Source organism: Gadus morhua, chromosome 11 (genome assembly GCF_902167405.1).
Source record: "Gadus morhua chromosome 11, gadMor3.0, whole genome shotgun sequence".
Classification (NCBI taxonomy): domain Eukaryota; kingdom Metazoa; phylum Chordata; class Actinopteri; order Gadiformes; family Gadidae; genus Gadus; species Gadus morhua.
Window position 1 is genome coordinate 14,687,897 of NC_044058.1, and position 18,695 is coordinate 14,706,591.

The 18,695-nt window shown below is 40.7% G+C and overlaps 1 protein-coding gene across 7 annotated transcripts in view; it reads right to left on the reverse strand.

Moving 5' to 3' along the window:
* oxr1a (oxidation resistance 1a) overlaps nucleotides 1-14,046 on the reverse strand; it is a 133,630-nt gene extending 119,584 nt beyond the window's left edge. For 3 of the 7 annotated variants that reach the window (XM_030371033.1, XM_030371035.1, XM_030371028.1), the window contains exons 1-2: nucleotides 13,791-14,046; nucleotides 2,764-2,847 (exon numbers count right to left, since the gene is read on the reverse strand). In XM_030371033.1, the coding sequence (XP_030226893.1) occupies nucleotides 2,764-2,780 (17 nt within the window). In that variant the 5' untranslated portion in view covers nucleotides 2,781-2,847; nucleotides 13,791-14,046. Of the gene's footprint in view, nucleotides 1-2,763; nucleotides 2,848-6,841; nucleotides 6,859-9,693; nucleotides 9,778-10,339; nucleotides 10,455-13,790 lie in introns of those variants that run through there. The other 4 variants (XM_030371031.1, XM_030371029.1, XM_030371032.1 and 1 more) reach the window with 4 other exon arrangements.
* Nucleotides 14,047-18,695: the final 4,649 nt, after the last annotated feature.

Here is an 18,695-nt window from a genome sequence, read left to right on the forward strand (position 1 = left end):
TCTATGTCAAGCACACTGAGATAAAAATAGATCTTCTCCTGGACATCTGGCTCTCTAGTACACATGATAATTGGTTATCCAAACAAGGACAACCACAACAACAACAACAACAACAACACATCTGTGTATGCCGCAGTGCACAGTCCGAGGGCTAAAAATAAAATAAGGAAATAAGGATTCAGGCCCTGCCACCCTACTTCCCCGTATGCTCTGCTAAAGATCACCAAGATTGGTTGGAATCAATGTGTCCCTTGCCACTTAATAACTTCCCTTCCCTGCCTCAGCAGAAACTGGCTCCCTCATCACTTTGCTGCAGAGTTTGGACGTCCCCGGGCCTCTGTCACAGATGCTGTCACTTTGCATGCCACCGACCCGCTGCAGTCTTGTCGCATTTCAAATGCTGCTGCCGAGATCCACAACGCACAGCAGGAGATCCACAACGTCTTGGACATGGCCTGCATGGAGACTGATTAGAGCCACATTGCAAATGCAATGTAGCCCTTATGCTCTTAGTAATTGCAATCCAAACCAATACACAGAGAGTTACAATTGATGCAATGAGTCAGACTTCACCCAAGATTTACATGACTATATCCATATTAAAAGCATCCTCAAATGATGAGTCTGACCTAAATTTAAATTATGCCCGGTTTGCAGCCAGTGAGAGCTAGATGCCCTTGTTGCATCATCCCTCAAGGTGAGCCAGAAGGGAGCAAGAGCCGATGCATGATGTGGCTGAAGAGCGTGGATGACCACCAGGGCTCCACAGGGCATATGTACGCATATATTAGCCACCTCTCCGGAGACCCCTCTCCACCCTCTTTACCCCTTGCATACATAAGTTATCAAGCGCAAAGCCTGGGGCTTCCAACAGCCACAAATCTAAATGACAATTACTTGTTACAAGGGTCAAGTTCAGCGGGCGGGTCGATGTAGAATCTGTCCCGTTAGCACTCTGGTGTCCGTGATGTCATTCCCGGTGTAATCAACACTCCGATCATGTGGCGCATTGATCACGTCGCGGGTCAAGGAGGCAGGGAGGGAGGGTCAGGGTAAATTGATGCTTTGTCAACGGCCTTTGTAGTGCAAAAACATGCCAAGGTCAGAGCTGTCCTTGAGATCCATGACGTGATCGCAACGAAAAGCCTGCTTTTTGGTGCTGTTGTCTGTGATGAATCCTCAAGTGTGCCTGAGTAATCCTCTGCCAGGCTATAAGGTACTTTTCCAACAGGTCTCATGATTGTGTATCGTGCTCATGCACATTTCCCAGGCTAACTAATAGCAGCACAGAGTTATTGTTTAGGGCTGTCAGCGCTCATGTGGAAATGCCACAGTAAGTCTGGGCAAAATACGTTGTTTGGTCGGCCACACTCCACTAATGAGACCAACGCCAATATTGCGGTAATTTCATTACAGCTCCCAGTGAAAGCAATTATGGGTGTGTTCCTGACAACTTCACGACATCTCACCATGATCTCCCTGACAGGAAACCACCAAAGCTTGCCACTGCTGGTGCCATAACAGTTCCTGTCCCTGAGACTTTCCAAAAGCTGTGAGAAACTGTGTGATTGATGACCCTGACACAAACATAACTATCTCTCTTTGTTATGGCCTGGTCTGACTTGATGGACATCTTTTGACATCCTTTGGACTTATTACAGAACTCAGAACTCAAGATATGCCTCGCACTGGACACTTTAGGGGCAGACCATGCCTCCGTTATGCCTTATTTTATTAATAAAGAGGACCAGAGTGAGTAAGATATTTTAGTGATAATGGTATGGGTGGGCATCAATGATATCAGACCATTCCTCCATTTGGGCATCATCCAAAAAATACATACAATGTATTTGTGAAGCAAATTACCAATAATAACTTGAATTTTAGGACTGCTGTTTTAGGAGCAGGAATGAAGATGGTCAATACATCGTTAGAGGCTACCTCCTGAAAAGTCAAAGGGAAAAGTATTGCGTCAATGTACGATATGCCACGTTAATGTTCAATATTGTCTACTTTAATTAAAGACTGGCCATGTATGCATATGGTGTAGCAGTAAAGACGTGGAAAATACTGCACTGAACTATATTACGACTATATAAAAAAATCACAGAGGCAAGGGGCAGGGGCATGAGGTGTGACAGCTAAACAGAATCTCCCCAGCATTTATGTTGAGTTCAGCAGTTTAGAAGGACCAGGGAAAAAAGCGCATTGTTTCATATTCAGCAAACAACATGAATAGGTTTAGGAAAGCCTTTGAAGCTCGAGGCTTCTGCAGCATGGCAGTAACGTTATGAGCATATATGTGTCATATGGTGTGCTGAGTTAGCTCTCGGGAACATAGTTTATTCATCTCACTCTCTTTAAAATGATTACAGAACACACACACACAATAAATAAAACTTGAATGCATCCATGTTATGATGTGCATTTATATTTAAAGAAGCAACTTTAGGAATCTTACATTGTTCTATGTTCCCTAGATGCCTTCCCACCTAAAGAAGGCACCGTCCTTCCCTAGGTGAATTTCTGAATGTAAATGATCATGATTGTAGAACATATTAAATATGTATGTTTGTTTTTGCATTTATGTAAATACATAGGAGTTTGGTTTTAACTATAATTGATTCCTAGATGTAAAGAAATATGGCAAAGAAATAGCAACAATCTTCATTCAACTGTCAAACCACCACATGAGTGTGCCTGTGAGGAGTATTTACTCCTCACAGGAGGAAAAGAATAGAGGAAAAGTGACATCTCGCTGACCTTTTGGTGCTGAACATCTTGGCAGTGTTGTTCTTCAGAGCAGAGGTCGAGGGATCTCCGAGACTTCAGGCTAGGCCTTCAAACCTGCAGGGTCACACACACACACACACACACACACACACACACACACACACACACACACACACACACACACACACACACACACACACACACACACACACACACACACACACACACACACACACACACACACACACACACACACACACACACACGCACACAAGCACACACACAAACACATGCACACAATTAACATCACAGAAATGCAGAACACTCAAGTTGCTTGCACTAGCCTTGCCTGATACACCATGGCAAAAGTCTATTAGTCTCAAAACATTCTACCTACTGGGTAACTGAAATGGATTAGGCATTTATAGTAGGCTAGCATAGACAGGCTCCAGAGTGCGCCTAATTTGGGCGCACATGCGCCTAGAATTCGGGGTAGTGCGACCAAATATTTTATTTGGGCGCACCGGTGCGACTGAAAATGTATCAGGTATAATTATTATTATTTATTTTTTTACAGAGCAGTCCATTCATAATATTGTAATAACCACGGAAGAGGCAGTGAATGAAGTATTGATTAGACAGCGATTTATTAGACACCTAATAAACCGTTGGGACACGCAAGACCGGTAACAATAGAAACGCCGGGAAACAAACCCGCGAAGCCCAATCCAGGGGCCTGTACTACGAAACTCGATTAGAGGGTTAGCGAGGTATGTTGAGCTGAAAGCCTGGGTAGGCTGGGTTAGCTGTACCATGAAAGTCGATCTCTTTAAGCGTCGCTGTATCACCATGGTGACTTACGCTCGCAACCAAACTGGTCGGGAGCAGCTTTTCTGCGAGTCTACCCGGAGATCGGCTACTTATATCGGCGTGCGCAAACTTGGGTGCACCATAAATACGTGCTGGTGCACCCAATTTCAAAATTTAGGCGGACCAGTGCACCCAAGGAAAAAGTTAGTCTGGAGCCCTAAATTAGTATACCGGTAACTGTATTAAAGGGACACCATGGGAGAATCAAATATTCCTTCTCATTAGTGGCCCCTTTGGCCGGTAGTTGCACTGCAGCATGCTGGAGCTCACTCATTAAAAGCACAGTTGGGTTGAAACAATGGGTTGAAACTAGAGCTGTCAAGCGATTAAAATATTTAATCGTGATTAATCGCATTAATGTCATAGTTAACTCTAATTAATCGCGATTAATCGCAAATTATTTTTCTATGCTAAATATCCCTTGATTTTTTTGTCCCATAATTCTTCTCATTTTAATTCTCTTATCAACATGGTGAAGTGCATCGGCTTGCCTTGTGCAAATGATTTTTTATTGATAACAACATTGGCATATACACTGATCAAAACAGGACGATACAAAAAAAGAGCCTATAGTGCAATTAAACGACTGCTTTGAACAAATGTCATTTGAACATAGCAGTCAGGCTACTGCTTCTTTGTTTTGAGCCAAAGAAATTTTTTTTTTTTTTTATAAAGTAATTGCGTTAATCGCGCGATAAAATTTTTAACGCCGTTAAATTTGGTTTGCGTTAACGCCGTTAATAACGCGTTTAACTGACAGTTCTAGATGAAACGATTGCAATCATCAACATGTGTTAGATATAATCTTGAACAAACGTTCAAATTAAGGAGTTCGGAAAAAAGTTCACAGGCCCGGTTCAAATAAATCAGCCTGGAGGCTGATCCACACACCGCAGAGCGACAGCAAGGTCTCATTTGTTAAGTCCAATAACCTGTTGTACAACATATCGTCAATTTAATAAAAATCGTACAGGCTTCCCCTTTAAATATGGAACAAATATGTTCCACCATGAAAATGATATTTCAATGAACGGCCACATTGCAAACTTGAGTGTGGACTTATCCACACCAGAAAAAAATAAATAATATATATATATAAATATATATATATATATAATATAATGCAAGTCACACTGTTAAACTCCCCAAAGCCTCTCTTTGCAGCCCGCAGTGCCCTCCACCCTATATAATGGCTCCCAGGGTTTGGCGGGAGTCCCTGCTCTTTCATGTAAAGGTTATTAGAGCCAGTGCTAGAGGAGTTAGAGGAAAAGAAGACAGGGCTCAATAATTAATGTGGAGGCCTATGCCTCCTCAACCCCCCCGTCCACCACCCCTGTGTCTATAATGAGATGAGTGGAGGGCCACAGGGAGAGAGGGAGCGAGGGAAGGGGAGAAGGGAAAAGGAGACCAGAGTGATTGAAACCACTTGCTGGGCCCCTTCTACCATTTGCCTCGGAACCAAGGTGTGCACGCGCACACCGTGCCGTGCACGTGCCGGCACCTGCGTCTGAGGCCACCTCAGCTGACCCGTACCACTTGCTCATCTCCCTCTGAAAACAGTCTATAAAGAAAGATATTCAGCCCTAGTGTTAAGGCTAACAATGTAAAGTGAATCAGGCAACATTGGATGAATAGGCTTAGGGTAAAGTGGGAGGGGCCAATATGGCAGAAATGTACTGTATGCTTAAAATAAATATAACTATTATATATTATGCATATAATGAAAGTATAATACTAATCTTACCTGTATTCTATAATGAATGAAAAGAAGTGTGAAAAACACAGTCATAAAAGTGTGTCACTCACCTCTATGTATATACAGTAAACCTTAGATGTTTTATACCACCAATATGGTTTCATTCTCAGGGACTGTTCTGAGAAAAGCAGGTTCCGAAAAGCGGTCTAAACCCAGTAATGAGTCATGAGAAAGTACCTCCACAATAACAACAGTCAGCCTACACATATACCATGTAATCTTAATTTTGTTAACCGGTTCAGATTTAAGAATCAGTTGCTTCTAGAACAAACGGCAGATCGCGTGATAGCCTTCCAAATATTTTCACTATTATACTTCATTCATCATCCGAGTTTTACTTTCATCTAGGTAGAACCCCTCTACTACGACAACGTGCCGAAACTAATGTTGTGTTTCCACGACACTAACCTCATTGGACAGCCCCCTTATTTAATTGGAGAGTGTTTATGTAAATAAGACCTCATCTCCCTTTTTAAGTTTTGTTCACATTTACAGAAGTAGGTCCAAAGAATGGCATACGTTTGATAATATGAAAATGGCTTGGATTAAAGATTATAGGAATAGAATTCCAGAAGTGACAACAAAACAGTGGAAAGCCGCTGGGCGAGCATAGGTCAGGTACCGTCAGGGCCAAAGGCTCAGCTGTCCGATCAGACAATATCAAGAGTTGTGCGCGCTGTCAGATGTCGACTGCCTGAATGTGACCTAATTCGCCTTCTCTTCTGTTCTGTGTTGGAGTGTTGGAGAGGCCTGCCCTACATCTGCATCACTCGAGTATTAACTATTCCCATTATAATGTAATGCGTAATGAGTAAACAGCAGAAAGCAAACCCTTCAAAGCTACAGGTAAACAGAGAGAGAGTGAGAGAGAGGGAGAGAGAGAGAGAGAGAGAGAGAGAGAGAGAGAGAGAGAGAGAGAGAGAGAGAGAGAGAGAGAGAGAGAGAGAGAGAGAGAGAGAGAGAGAGAGAGAGAAAAAGATAAATAAGAGTTCCCATTACAAACTATTTCATGAAACAAACGGTTTTCTAATCTGAGGGAAATGTGTCACCCGGAGGCGGGGGGGGGGGGGGGGGGGTTCACAGAAAGACACTTTCATAGTGTCAGACAATTTCCGTCTTCCAAAATGTGGCTCATCCTACCATTCGTCACAGTGTTGCAGGGATTTAAAATGATTACGTGGACAGCCTCTATATACCAAACCCCCGCACTTGCCTGAAAACAAAAACCCAGCTTTCAACAAATGAATTAGTTATTTTTGGTAACGTTTATACAGGGACAATTTTGGTTGGATGGCAGGGTGCTGCAGCCTAAACGAATACACTATTATTTTTGGAGGATTATAGAACAGTATAAGGATGGACAACTTGAAGGTGAGGAACATTGATGGAAAATATATCAAAGGCACATATACTATAATTAACAGTCTCTTGTTTGAGATGGTCTTCTGGTGTGACAATGGCTTCTCTGAACAGGGTGCTCACCTGTACTTCTCCATCTCATCTTCAGGGGAAGCAGCCCTTCCGTTCCCCTGACATGAATGGATGTGGTGGTCTTTGCCACCTCCACGGAAAAAAAGAGTAGAGAAAAACATAGATCCTATGTGTTTCCCTTACCAAGCGCCGTTAATCAAGCCTTGTGTTTTAGCCTAATTGTCTGTAGTAGGGCAGACCATACTGACAAACACTATCAGCATCCAAGCAAGTAATGGATTGGGGTGAGGTGAAACTTTCAGAAAGACGCAAGGACCGTAGCTATCGCAATGGCTAAGTATTAGTTTTGGTTCTAGTGAGAAACCGCGACCTAAAGAAACGGGTCTGAGGCAGGCCACAATGCTATCGAATAACATGAATCCTAACAGAAGACAAAATAGGTCTGGAGTCTGGACCTAGTGCAACATCTGTGACAGCTCTACCCCACACCATGCATTTCGATTCGTTTATTTGATGAATGTGGTAATGTTTTTAACTTAAAATGTGTATTCCGAGCTGCCCTCGGGTTTATGCATGACAGTCCAGAGAGAAGAACGTGGTTAGGGATGTAAGCAGCGGATTTGGTTTTCTTGGATTAAATCTAGAATGTGAATGGGAAGGATGAAGAAAACATTCATTGATCAGACAGCATCGTTAGCCTAGGGAGCCCGCTCAGCACCAACAGCTCAAACACAGTAGAATAGGTTGTCTGCCAAACAATCAAACTCTAAGAATTCAGCTGCAGAACCGAATGTTACACTTTCCTCCTATATGTGAGGTGATGAGGCTCTACAAATGGGTGAGAATCCAGACTAAAGAAGGATTTTTACATTCAATCATCACTTTGAAAAGTACCCACCTGCAGTGGCATTTCAATGGGTGCCGGGACTACTGCAGTGATATGACTCATCAGCCTCTCATCGTTTCCCCTCCTTCTGCCTCTCTTCTCTCCCCCTGTTGTCCTGCCCCGCAGACACCACCTCAGCCTTGTTTACACCACTCTTATTTCCCCCAGCGCCAATCCCTTTCCTTGGTTTGTGTCCACACACACACACACAATAACACACACACAAACAGACACACACAAGTACAGGCTATGTTTCCCGAACTAATAGGGGTCACATTAGCCTGGCAGGAAGCACAATGCCATTATGCAAATGATCAGTCAATTACTGGGCAACGGGTAAACACCCTCTCAGTCATTTTTGACGCTCATATTTGCACTCTTCTAATGGCGGTGATGCCTGCCTGTTATCTAGGCAGGAGAATCATATCAGCCTTTCTCGGGGGACAAACGGCAATATACCTGGCCGGGGTCAATTGTGTCATTGTTGGGTTGCCCCGGATAAGAGCAACTGGCTGGGCAAACAGAGACATCTAAATGTAAATTGCACCGATGCCTTGTGTCGCAGGGAGAGCAGAATGGATTTGTTGGACATAAGGATTTGTTGCACATACACTTGAATATTGACAGAGCAGGATCTAGACAGATATTAAAATTAATTTATACGTGAATAAATACATACGTGTGCTACAAAACCTGCTTCCAACAACATAATTTACAGTATGCATCAAGCAACAACAAAGTTGACCATTTGTTGCAATCACTTATCTCAATCATTTGATATCTTTTTGTTTACCTTTATATTCATATCGTTTGGCCAAAAAGGTCAGACTCTAATGTATTTGACAGCAACACAAAACATATTTAAATATGTTGCTGTGTCAAGCACATACATACAGCCCCTATACATATTTCAAACTCTTGATGTCATCAATGCAAAATTAGACACATTTTATTTTATATGCATAACTCTAATATTTGAAAGCTACTCTTCCAACTCAAACAGGGTCGACATACGTTTTACATCTAATAGACACACCCTTACTCTAAAAAAAAAGAAGCTAGAAATGTATTTATTTGATATTACTCTTATTATTTAGATGGGACATTGGTTAACCTTTCATCCTTGATTTGCTGAACATCACTTAACATTCTATGTTAAGTGACGTGTGGACAATCTAAAAAAGTGAATGCAGCAGAATTTCACACTGCAATAACTTTTAATTACCAAACATCTTCCTTCAACACCCACACAAACAATACAGCAAATAGCATTGACACATTAATTAAAATGTAATTGAGGTACTGCCTGTTTACTGGTGGATGCAATGTTTTTAGATTAAATGGTTGGAGGACATTAAATCTTGATTCTTGAATATGGTGATCTCGGAGAGATCTTGAAAGTCTTGTTCCCTTTCCAGAATTTGAATTCATAACCTTTTGCAATTTTTGGACTTTTGTGGATGTTGATTTGGTACGCCAATCTTCCAAGTTAAAATGTTGGTGTCCTCTTTTCAGTCTGAAAAATGTGATTCTTAGTATCAAATAAGTGAAAACTTACTTGAGTAAACCAGTGACAACGTGTCTCTCAATGCTTTTATCAGCAGAGTGCTGAAGAATATCAAAGCCTTGATTTAAATCTTTGGTCAAAAACATAAAGTGCCATATTGGCTTGTTGATGAATTATCCCCTGGCCTCAATCTACTTTGTGCAATGTTCTTTTCAAACATTTGAAAGGACAAACACAACGTATCAGTATATAAAAATATATATCTACCTCCTATTAATGAACATATTTTAGATACTGAGGTTTGTTGTTTCTTTATGCTATAATAGGCCAATTTATTATTATAAGGACTATTATAAAGTTGTGGTCGCGATTAACTCTTGCCAGTGCCAGTTATTCCTGTACCACTGTACATTATTCAGCTGTGAGGTTATGACTAGCTTGCTCTATAGTGAGAGGGAGGCTATGACAAGCAGGGACGGATGCTGATTTGAAACAGATTGAACCGCTTACCTCAGATAACTCTGTCTCTCTACCTTCCCAGGCACGTCTATTTTTATCCCTTAGTGTGCCCCAACGTCGCGTTGTGTATGGGCTCTGTGGAAGATGACAGTGGCGAAAAGAGGAAACTTCAGCTTTTCCAGAGTACTGGCTCTTGGCAAGGTATATACAGCAGCGAGAATGCTGTCAGTTTAAGTTATGGGTGTGCATGCTGGTTAGGGATATTTCTCTGCTGAGTCACGTCACTGAATAACGTTAGGCTGACAGAGAATAATGCCCATAAAACATGACTTTTCTTTCTTTGAAAACATTCCAAGAGGAGGATCACATGCAATTGTTTTTCCACTGAAGCCTAATTAGACAATATAACGATATCACAAGCCGTAGACGAATGTAGATTAACCCATGTGATTACAAAATGTAAATGAGTAAAAAAGGGATGACCACTTACAATTAAGTCTGTAGAAACGACTCTACGTATTTAGATTAATTTCACGACTGAGCAGTAGAATGTGGATGTTAGGGTTGGGTTCCAGAACCTTTTGGCCGGGAGTTACCCCTCACCATTCGACCTTCCTTACCCCAGTTGTTGAAAACACAAAATGATAAAGCACATCTATTCAACCACAACAACAACAACAAAAACAATATCCTTTACCTTAACAATCGGTCATTTGGATTAAGATCAGACAGGCGACGTGGGCAGTAGGGATACGTACTATAATGTTGTGGCTGTGCTGTGGAGGGGTAGGGTGGGAAGAGGGAGGCATTCGGCCGAGGGGGTCAATGGGCTAGGATACTGTAGCTTACAAGGCAAATCCTCTCTAATCCACTGCCAGTCCCATGACGTTGTGTACTTTAGGTCTACGCATGTAAAGCTGCTAAGGACCCAGGCTAAGACTGCTACATCCACAAGGAACCAACTGTGAATAGCATGCATGCGTTTGGTTGTATCTCCCTGTGAGAACTGTGGATGTGTCCCTCCACCTTATCAACTAATTTGAGCTTCAACATAGCCTGAGGGCAGACAAAACACACGACTCAGTGCAGGTTAAAGGTCTTATTCAATGGGTAGGAGGGTATTCCCTTCCACACTGGTGTATTTAAGGCAGGCATGGTAAAAGACATGCTACTTTCACAGCAAACCCTTACAAATCAAACTGGATTGAAACTTTTGGCTGCTCATCACCAACAAGGCTTACAATCAAGGAGGGGATGGGGGGTAGAGAGACAGAACGAGCCTATAAACAATGATGTCATTTCATTTCATTTCGTTGAAGGATTTCCAGATGGATACCTGGAATCCCAACAGAGTGCTATAAATCACTATGTCACAGGACTTGTCATTACGTAATTGCTTTCTTGTAGATCTGGGCTGGCTTCTGTCTATCTCCCTCTCTATTAAAAAAATAACATTTTGCATTTCATGAATGTTTTACTAGCAGTCTGTACGGTAAACCCTTTGGACTGAAGTAGAAAGATGTACGCATAAAATACATAATATTACTGTGAAGTGCATGCAGAGTGCTGAGGTTTAACAGCATTGTATTGATCATATGCATTATATCTATATCCATAATGCAGTGCATGGTTTGTTTTAGGAAAAACAATATCTGCAATCACAGGCAAATATAAACATATTTTAGTTATGCATAGATAATTAGGTGAGACATAACATCATCTCATATACAAAGTGTCTGTAGAGATAGTTAATCATAAAACTCCTTAAGCAGCTCCAAATATCCTTTGAATAAATAATTTCATCAGACTCTCATCAGGAAGAATGTGGGACATGGCATCTTTGATTTATTCCACCGTTCTAGGAAGTATCGAGGATATGTTGGCTCCAACGAATGTTTACACGTTGTACTGAACAAAACAAGGCCTTGGTCAAACTACTCTGCCTTCAACTATATTGGAGATTCCTGTTCCCTTGAATATCTGTAGTGTATGCATTTAGAAGCCATCATCTTTGACAGTCTTTATGAACATGTTAGGCATAGATTATCCATCAATTTGATGTGCTGTCAAAACTTCAGGGAGAAATTTATCTTAATTCAAATAAACCTCCATGTCGTTCATACAATGTAGAAAGATGGAGTGGGAATTTGATTGAGTTTAAGTGTGAATGCTGCCTGAATCCCACCATTGCAAATTGACAACATTTATGAAAAGAATAACTTTCAAAAAATGTTACATAACATTTTGGAGAATACGTTTTTAATTGAACTCCAGCAAAGATTTGTAAGATTATCTTATGACATAATAAGTGGGATATAATATAACTCATGAATATTGAATGCTGAGAATTCAACACAGCAGCCCCACATCATTATGGCATCTGTAGTAGTCTGCCCGGCAACAAGTGAGGGGAGGTATTACAGTGGGGTTCTGGGCTATGTTTGTATTCCTCTGGGTAGCAAGAGGGTACTCTGGCCTACCTTGAAGCTCTGTGCACATTAATGAGTGTACCCAGAGAGATGAGATTGAATGCAGCTGTTCCATCACTGGCTGGTTACATGACAGAGGAGCATCGCACTGATAGCAGTGGGTTATAAGCAATGGACATATAAAAGACTAAACACACAATTTATCATCATAAGCACATTTATCAAATTCTGGCTATTCTTCATGTACAATTTTGTATGCTGATCAACTATTTGAAATAGAAATGCCCAAATCATTGTTTAGGAATGGGAAGAATTGCTTCAAATAACGGTTTAGGCTTATCAATATGAACCGCAACGCAATGATCAGTAGGACACGGCAACCATTGAATAAGCAGGAGGAGAGGTATAATAATATAACCAGTTAGTATGCGCATAATGAGATACTACATGTGATAATACATGTGTGCATTTTGACAGCCAATCTAAAATCAATATATTGCCTTCAAAGTGGTTGATAATAAGATTTAAATTGTTTTGATTGTACAACCAAAGCATGGGCAGTGGAGCAGTTGTATGGTTTAAAACTGAAACAAAGTGTAAATAAAACAAGGACATGAGGCATGAGAACAGTTACTCAAGTTATGATCTGCCACCAGTTGGTTATTAAGTGGATATTAGGCTTAATTGGATATGAGAGATTCCAACCCCATTGGCGTTGGAGTTACTCCACCTCTTCCAGCTCTAAATTATGACATTGAACTAACTTTTGACCTTCAACAAACACAAGAAGGTTGTATTATATCCACTGAATGACTCGGCTCTCTGTTAACCAATCCATACATTTCGTTGGGTTAATATATTTATCTTAAATATTTTCATTACATTTATAGAATTGGCTCTGTAGGACCAACTGTAGGTACTTGTACCAGTGCTACTCTACCTATAACTTAAAAGTTTTATGAAAGGTTTTCATTTATCTTATGGATCACCGATTCTGTCTATGTTGATTCTGCTGGAATTGAAAGTGCGATTTACCTTAAGGGATAAACAAAGTGCGATCGTACACCTTATCATCTTAACATCCCCTGTATACTTGCTAACCTGTCCTTGACTTCAGTAAAAAGTTAATTTCCGTAATTAACTATTAGTGGTCCTTGCTCTCCCATTTAACAGCCAGAATATGCGCTGTCTGCAACATAAAGGATATTCATACGTGCTACGCAATCCTGTAATTGACTATGGGCTACTCTGTTGGGATGCATCTCGGGCAACAGTGTTGACTCATTTAATTAATCTTCATTCCAAACTGAGAGATCTGTAGTTGCTGAGGTTGGCACTTTCCTAAGCACAGCTAGAACCACCACCAACCAAACGTAATGCAACATAGGAGTATGGGAGAAAGAGAGAAATATGTGTTTGTAAAAGTCCTATTCATTCATTTTACAATAAATATCCTGTTATCCTGCTCTCACGATATCTGACAAATGTGTACTTTTTAATTCAGTTATAGGCGAGCACTGCTGAGAAGCAGCATATTATGCGTCCTTCCATCTTGCAGAAACACTGAGCGGCGTTTCAGGCAACGTGTTTTATTTCAGAATAAAATATATATGAAAAAGTAGACCTCCACAACAGAGCCTGACCGGACAAGACCAAGACAGTGTGCGCATCGATATAGAAACTAAACATGATTACAGCTTGTTCTACGCGGGTACTTACTTTTACGTAGTAGTGTCGTACGGCCGATGGGTAAGTTCAGTTTGCAAACATATTCAGGAGCCAGCTTCTCTTGTCTTGTTTTGTCGTGTTGTGTTTATCAGGGATGGACTGTTGTAGCCTGACAGTTGCCGGCATGCAGAGTCATTTGACCTTCTAATAGAAACTACCATTTCTAAGACGTAGAGTAGGGGAGGAGCGGAACATACCAAACGGTTTCTCCTAACCGTTCTCATCGAACGACGGTACGCCTAGAACGGGATGCTCCAAATGAGCGTTATTGGAGAGAGAGAGAGAGAGTGGGTGGGACATCAGTTACATGGGTTTAGCAGCCCATAAATAATATTTGATATTTCATTCTCCTAGTAATTGTTGTTATTGTTGTTATATTTGAATTAGTCTTGCTCTGAAACACTGTTATCTGGCGTATAAAGCTCCTCGGAAGAAAAAGACCGGATATTGCGTTACAGTAGACCGGGATAACACCATAATTGAGGATCTTCACCACCCGTTTCATTGAACTCCAGCTCGATGTCCCAAACCTGCCACCATTCTGGACTATGAGTACAGAGAAGTAATGATTTACTGCGCTAGATAGACACAACAATACCCCACAACATTCAACATCACTATAGACCATTTTATGATACGCAAACTTTGTAATTATGTTACTGTGTTTTGATGTCCTTGTTTATTTTTCTTTTCATTTTTATAAAAAGCTTATATATATATATATATATATATATATATATATATATATATATATATATATATATATATATATATATATATATATATATATATATATATATATATATATATATATATATATATATAAAATCATTTAGCTGGTTTAATTGTATATTTGCATAGTCACGTGTGCGCTGGGTAATTAGCGCCCTGGCCCGATTATTTTGACATTCATGATTTAATTGTTGTTGGGCAGATCAGGCTTACGGCAAGGTTGAAACCGATGCTCCCCCTGGTCCCAGTGACAGCAGCCAGAGATATCTGCTCACTGAGTTGGATACAGTGCATTTCTCAAGTATAAATGAAGACTTGTTACTGTATTGATTGATGGTAGCGAGCGAGGAGGCAAATCGATGAGCATCGCATGGAGTCCTCATGAGGGCTGAAGAATGATGCTTGAGACGCCTACCCCCGTGAAGACCCCCAGAGCTCACTCATAAATAACTGAGGGAGACAGCTGGTTTCCTTAGAAATATAGCTAGCTTTCCTTTACGGTGAAAGGGCTTGGGGTACCTTGCTTTATATTGAATTATAATTGAACACAAAGCACTGGCGGTTCTGAAGAGGGGGCCAGGGGCACCACTGCCCCAATAACAACAAGCATGCCCCCGCAGCTCACCCTGTGACCTCCTAATTGGAGAAATAATTATTACATTAGAATTACATTTTGCAAGCGATACGGTCCATAGATTTGTATTGCCACAGTATGACCAGAGTGCAACTCTAAAGTAACCCTTCTTTTGGGTGGAAAGTGGCTGTTTAATGCTGAACGTGCAAACAAATCAATTTGTGACTTCAGTTCAGGAGAGAACTCGGATGAATATAAAACACGCTGTCTCCGGGTCTATTTTTGCTTGGATCCGACTGTTTAATCGCTTCTATTTTTCAACCTTAAAATTGTTCTGCTTTGTTGTTCAGACTGATCGCATCAGTGTTAGATGGTCTTAATGAGATCAGGTTACAGCTCTCGTCAGAGGTTTGGCTTGTATCGTCCTTGATGGATGTTTTTGTTTTTTTTAGAACTGAATCAGGTGAGCTTTTGAAAAAACATAGACACAACACATAAGACACAGTAAAGCCCAGACAACACACAGCCACATGTGAAATGGTGGTCTTTCTCTCTCTTTGCATATGAGTATTAATTTGTATTCCCAACTAAAACCAAAACGATGGTTCCCTTTATTGACATTTGTGCTGCATTTGTGGTAAAAACTTCAAATGTTCCTGAAAAATTCAATACAACGTTGAATGGTATGAGCCCTGTTTTTTGCCTCTTCATTCCTTCATTGCAGTTGGGACAACTAAGAGATCAATAAGGGGTCATGATACTGGGCCCAGCCTGTTCCCCCCAGTTGGAGTGGTCAAATACCCAAACTGGTGCAGAACCTCATTATTACTTATATACATCATTCATCATTCATTCAAAGAGGAAAAGTGGTGAACATCATTGGAAGAAATAGATGTGTTATCTCAGACATATCCAGCAACAACGACCCTATTCTCATCAGGAAATACTCGTGGTTGATGTGGTGACTCAGACATGAATTCTGCATGGACAAATTCAGAGTAGTACATTCTGTTCTCACAAAAGGTGCTCTCACACGTGTGGGATTGGAAACATCAGAAGTAAAGCTCCATGATCCTCCTCCAATCAGATGCTCAGCCAGCTCCAGGTCCCTCTAGCCTTCAGTGAAGCTTGTCATGTACTAAAGGTGTCTGACACGGGATATCGAAATCACTCTGCCGGATGGGAGGACCACAGTTAGAATAACCTTCAGAAGACAATGTTTTTATTCCATCACGTGATTCGAAATAAGCGACTCATTCCATCCATTTTATCAATTAGCCCATTGAAGTCTAGTTACCGTGCAACAGCGGTGATTGTTTTTCATAGAACTTAGATTACAGCCTACAATGAAAGATGTAATCAGACACAATTAACCTTTCATTCCAAAGCACGTCCAGTTTCATTTGCATTTGCATGTGTTGAACTTCTGTCTCTTTCTTTCCTTTCTTTTTTTTTCACTTGAGCCCCCGCACACAAATACCAGAGCACCACAGCAGGCCTTTCAACCAGGGGATGCAATAAAGGCATGAAGCAAACCTTGGTTGGGAGATATGAGCACCACATGTCAATCCTGAGTGAGCCGGGAGCAGTTAGTGATGACCTGGGGTGATACAGGCAGCCGTTGGTGGATGTGTCACCTGGTTAACCCTGCTCCATGTGACAGGCCGATAAGGCAAACAGGAAATGGCTTTTCATTGACTTCTGTGTTATCTCAATTAGAATTTGATTTCATATAGATGTGCACTCTTGTGTGTTTATTTGGCCACTTGTGTGTGTGAATGAACATCTGTGCGTGTCGGTGTGTGTGTTTATTTGTCTGTGCTTGCACTCACATAGTTTATACTGCATAAGTGTATGAATTTGCATTTCATGCAAATGTGTGTGCAAATGTTTATGTATATTCAAAAAAGTATTTTTGAGAATTTACGTGCATGCAAGGTGAAATTTACTAAACTTAAGTGTAATCAATTATGGAGGCAGTGTAAAAAATAAGAAATGGGACGGAGAGACATGTCAGAAATGTAAAAATAACTAGTTGTTATCTACCACAGAGTAGACAGAATATTCCATGTACCCATATTACCAATTCCGTTGCACATGCATGCACTGGAGGTGGGAGGTATAGTATTTTCTTGCATGTTTTGCTGCATATTAACTCTTAATTCCAATAATGGTCCACTGTTGGTTGTGGAAACCTAGTGCTGATGCAGAACGGCTCCATTGAGGGGAATGACACGACATGGATCAGCTCATGGCTGCAACCTCAAGACGACAGGATCTAAAGAGTCGTCCTGTGAGCTGATGCCATGGTCTAGTGCCGTTGGCACTAGACTAAAACTACTGTTCTAAAGAAACCCATCCCCTTGTCAGAACGCTCAGGGATCAAACAGTAGCTAATCTGTGGGGATTGACTTATACCTCCATCCAATGCCTTTAATGTTTAAACCCGCAAGTTCCCGGCACAGGTAATCTATATATAATAGGTCAACCACAAATACTTCACCTTTAAATCCTGGACAGAAAAACATTGCATTTTCTAGGGGGTCTTATTATGTGACAATACTAGTTATCACACATAACCTGTTGGTGGAATGAGTGGGTTTGTGTAAAGATTACGAGATAAAGAGTGCAAGAAAGGAAAGAAAGGTGTTTCCGTCAGAAGGCATTGATGTCTCCCTGATTGGTCTATACATCTTGCAGTCCTAATTAGGCAGAGGAAGGATAAATAGAGAGGTGGAGTAATGCCAATGGCATTAGCTTTAATCAACTCTGAACCCCCACCCTCCCCAATACACAAACACAAACACAAACCCAAACAATGTGACGCCCATTATTTTAGCCAATGCTTCTTCATAGACAGATACAAACAAAAACACACACACACACACACACACACACACACACACACACACACACACACACACACACACACACACACACACACACACACACACACACACACACACACACACACACACATGCACGCACACTTGGACAACCACCGTCACCACCACAAGCACAACAACAACAGCTTTGTCTCCCCCACAGTAGCCAATACCAGACTTAAATCATTTCAGTCTTTCCCTCGTTTTAAATTACAACAATGAATTTACTGTGTGATCTGAGTCACAAAATTTGTCTGCTATCAAAACAGGGTTTATGTTCCGGTTTAACTTTGTCTAGACATGGCTTGCTGGATAAAAGTTGTGGATACTCGTAAATATCTTGACATGCCCTCTCTTCCTTAAATCTCAGTGCTGTAAGAGTCTCAGAGCAAAAGTATTTTTTTCTATAATTAATAAAGATAGTATATTATTATTATTATTATTATTATTATTATTAATATTATTATTATTATTATTATTATTATTATTATTATTATTATTATTATTATTATTATTATATATTATATATATAATTTAAACGATGGTAACAACTTGGTTGGATATTAGGAGAAACAGAATGATTCATTACAGTCGTAAACAAGGGGTAGGCGTTTTATAACCAGGCTGGAACCACGTTTCATTTGAAGGCGTGGGATTCTTAAATATACTCGTATTAAATGGCGATTATTATCCAATACACTGATA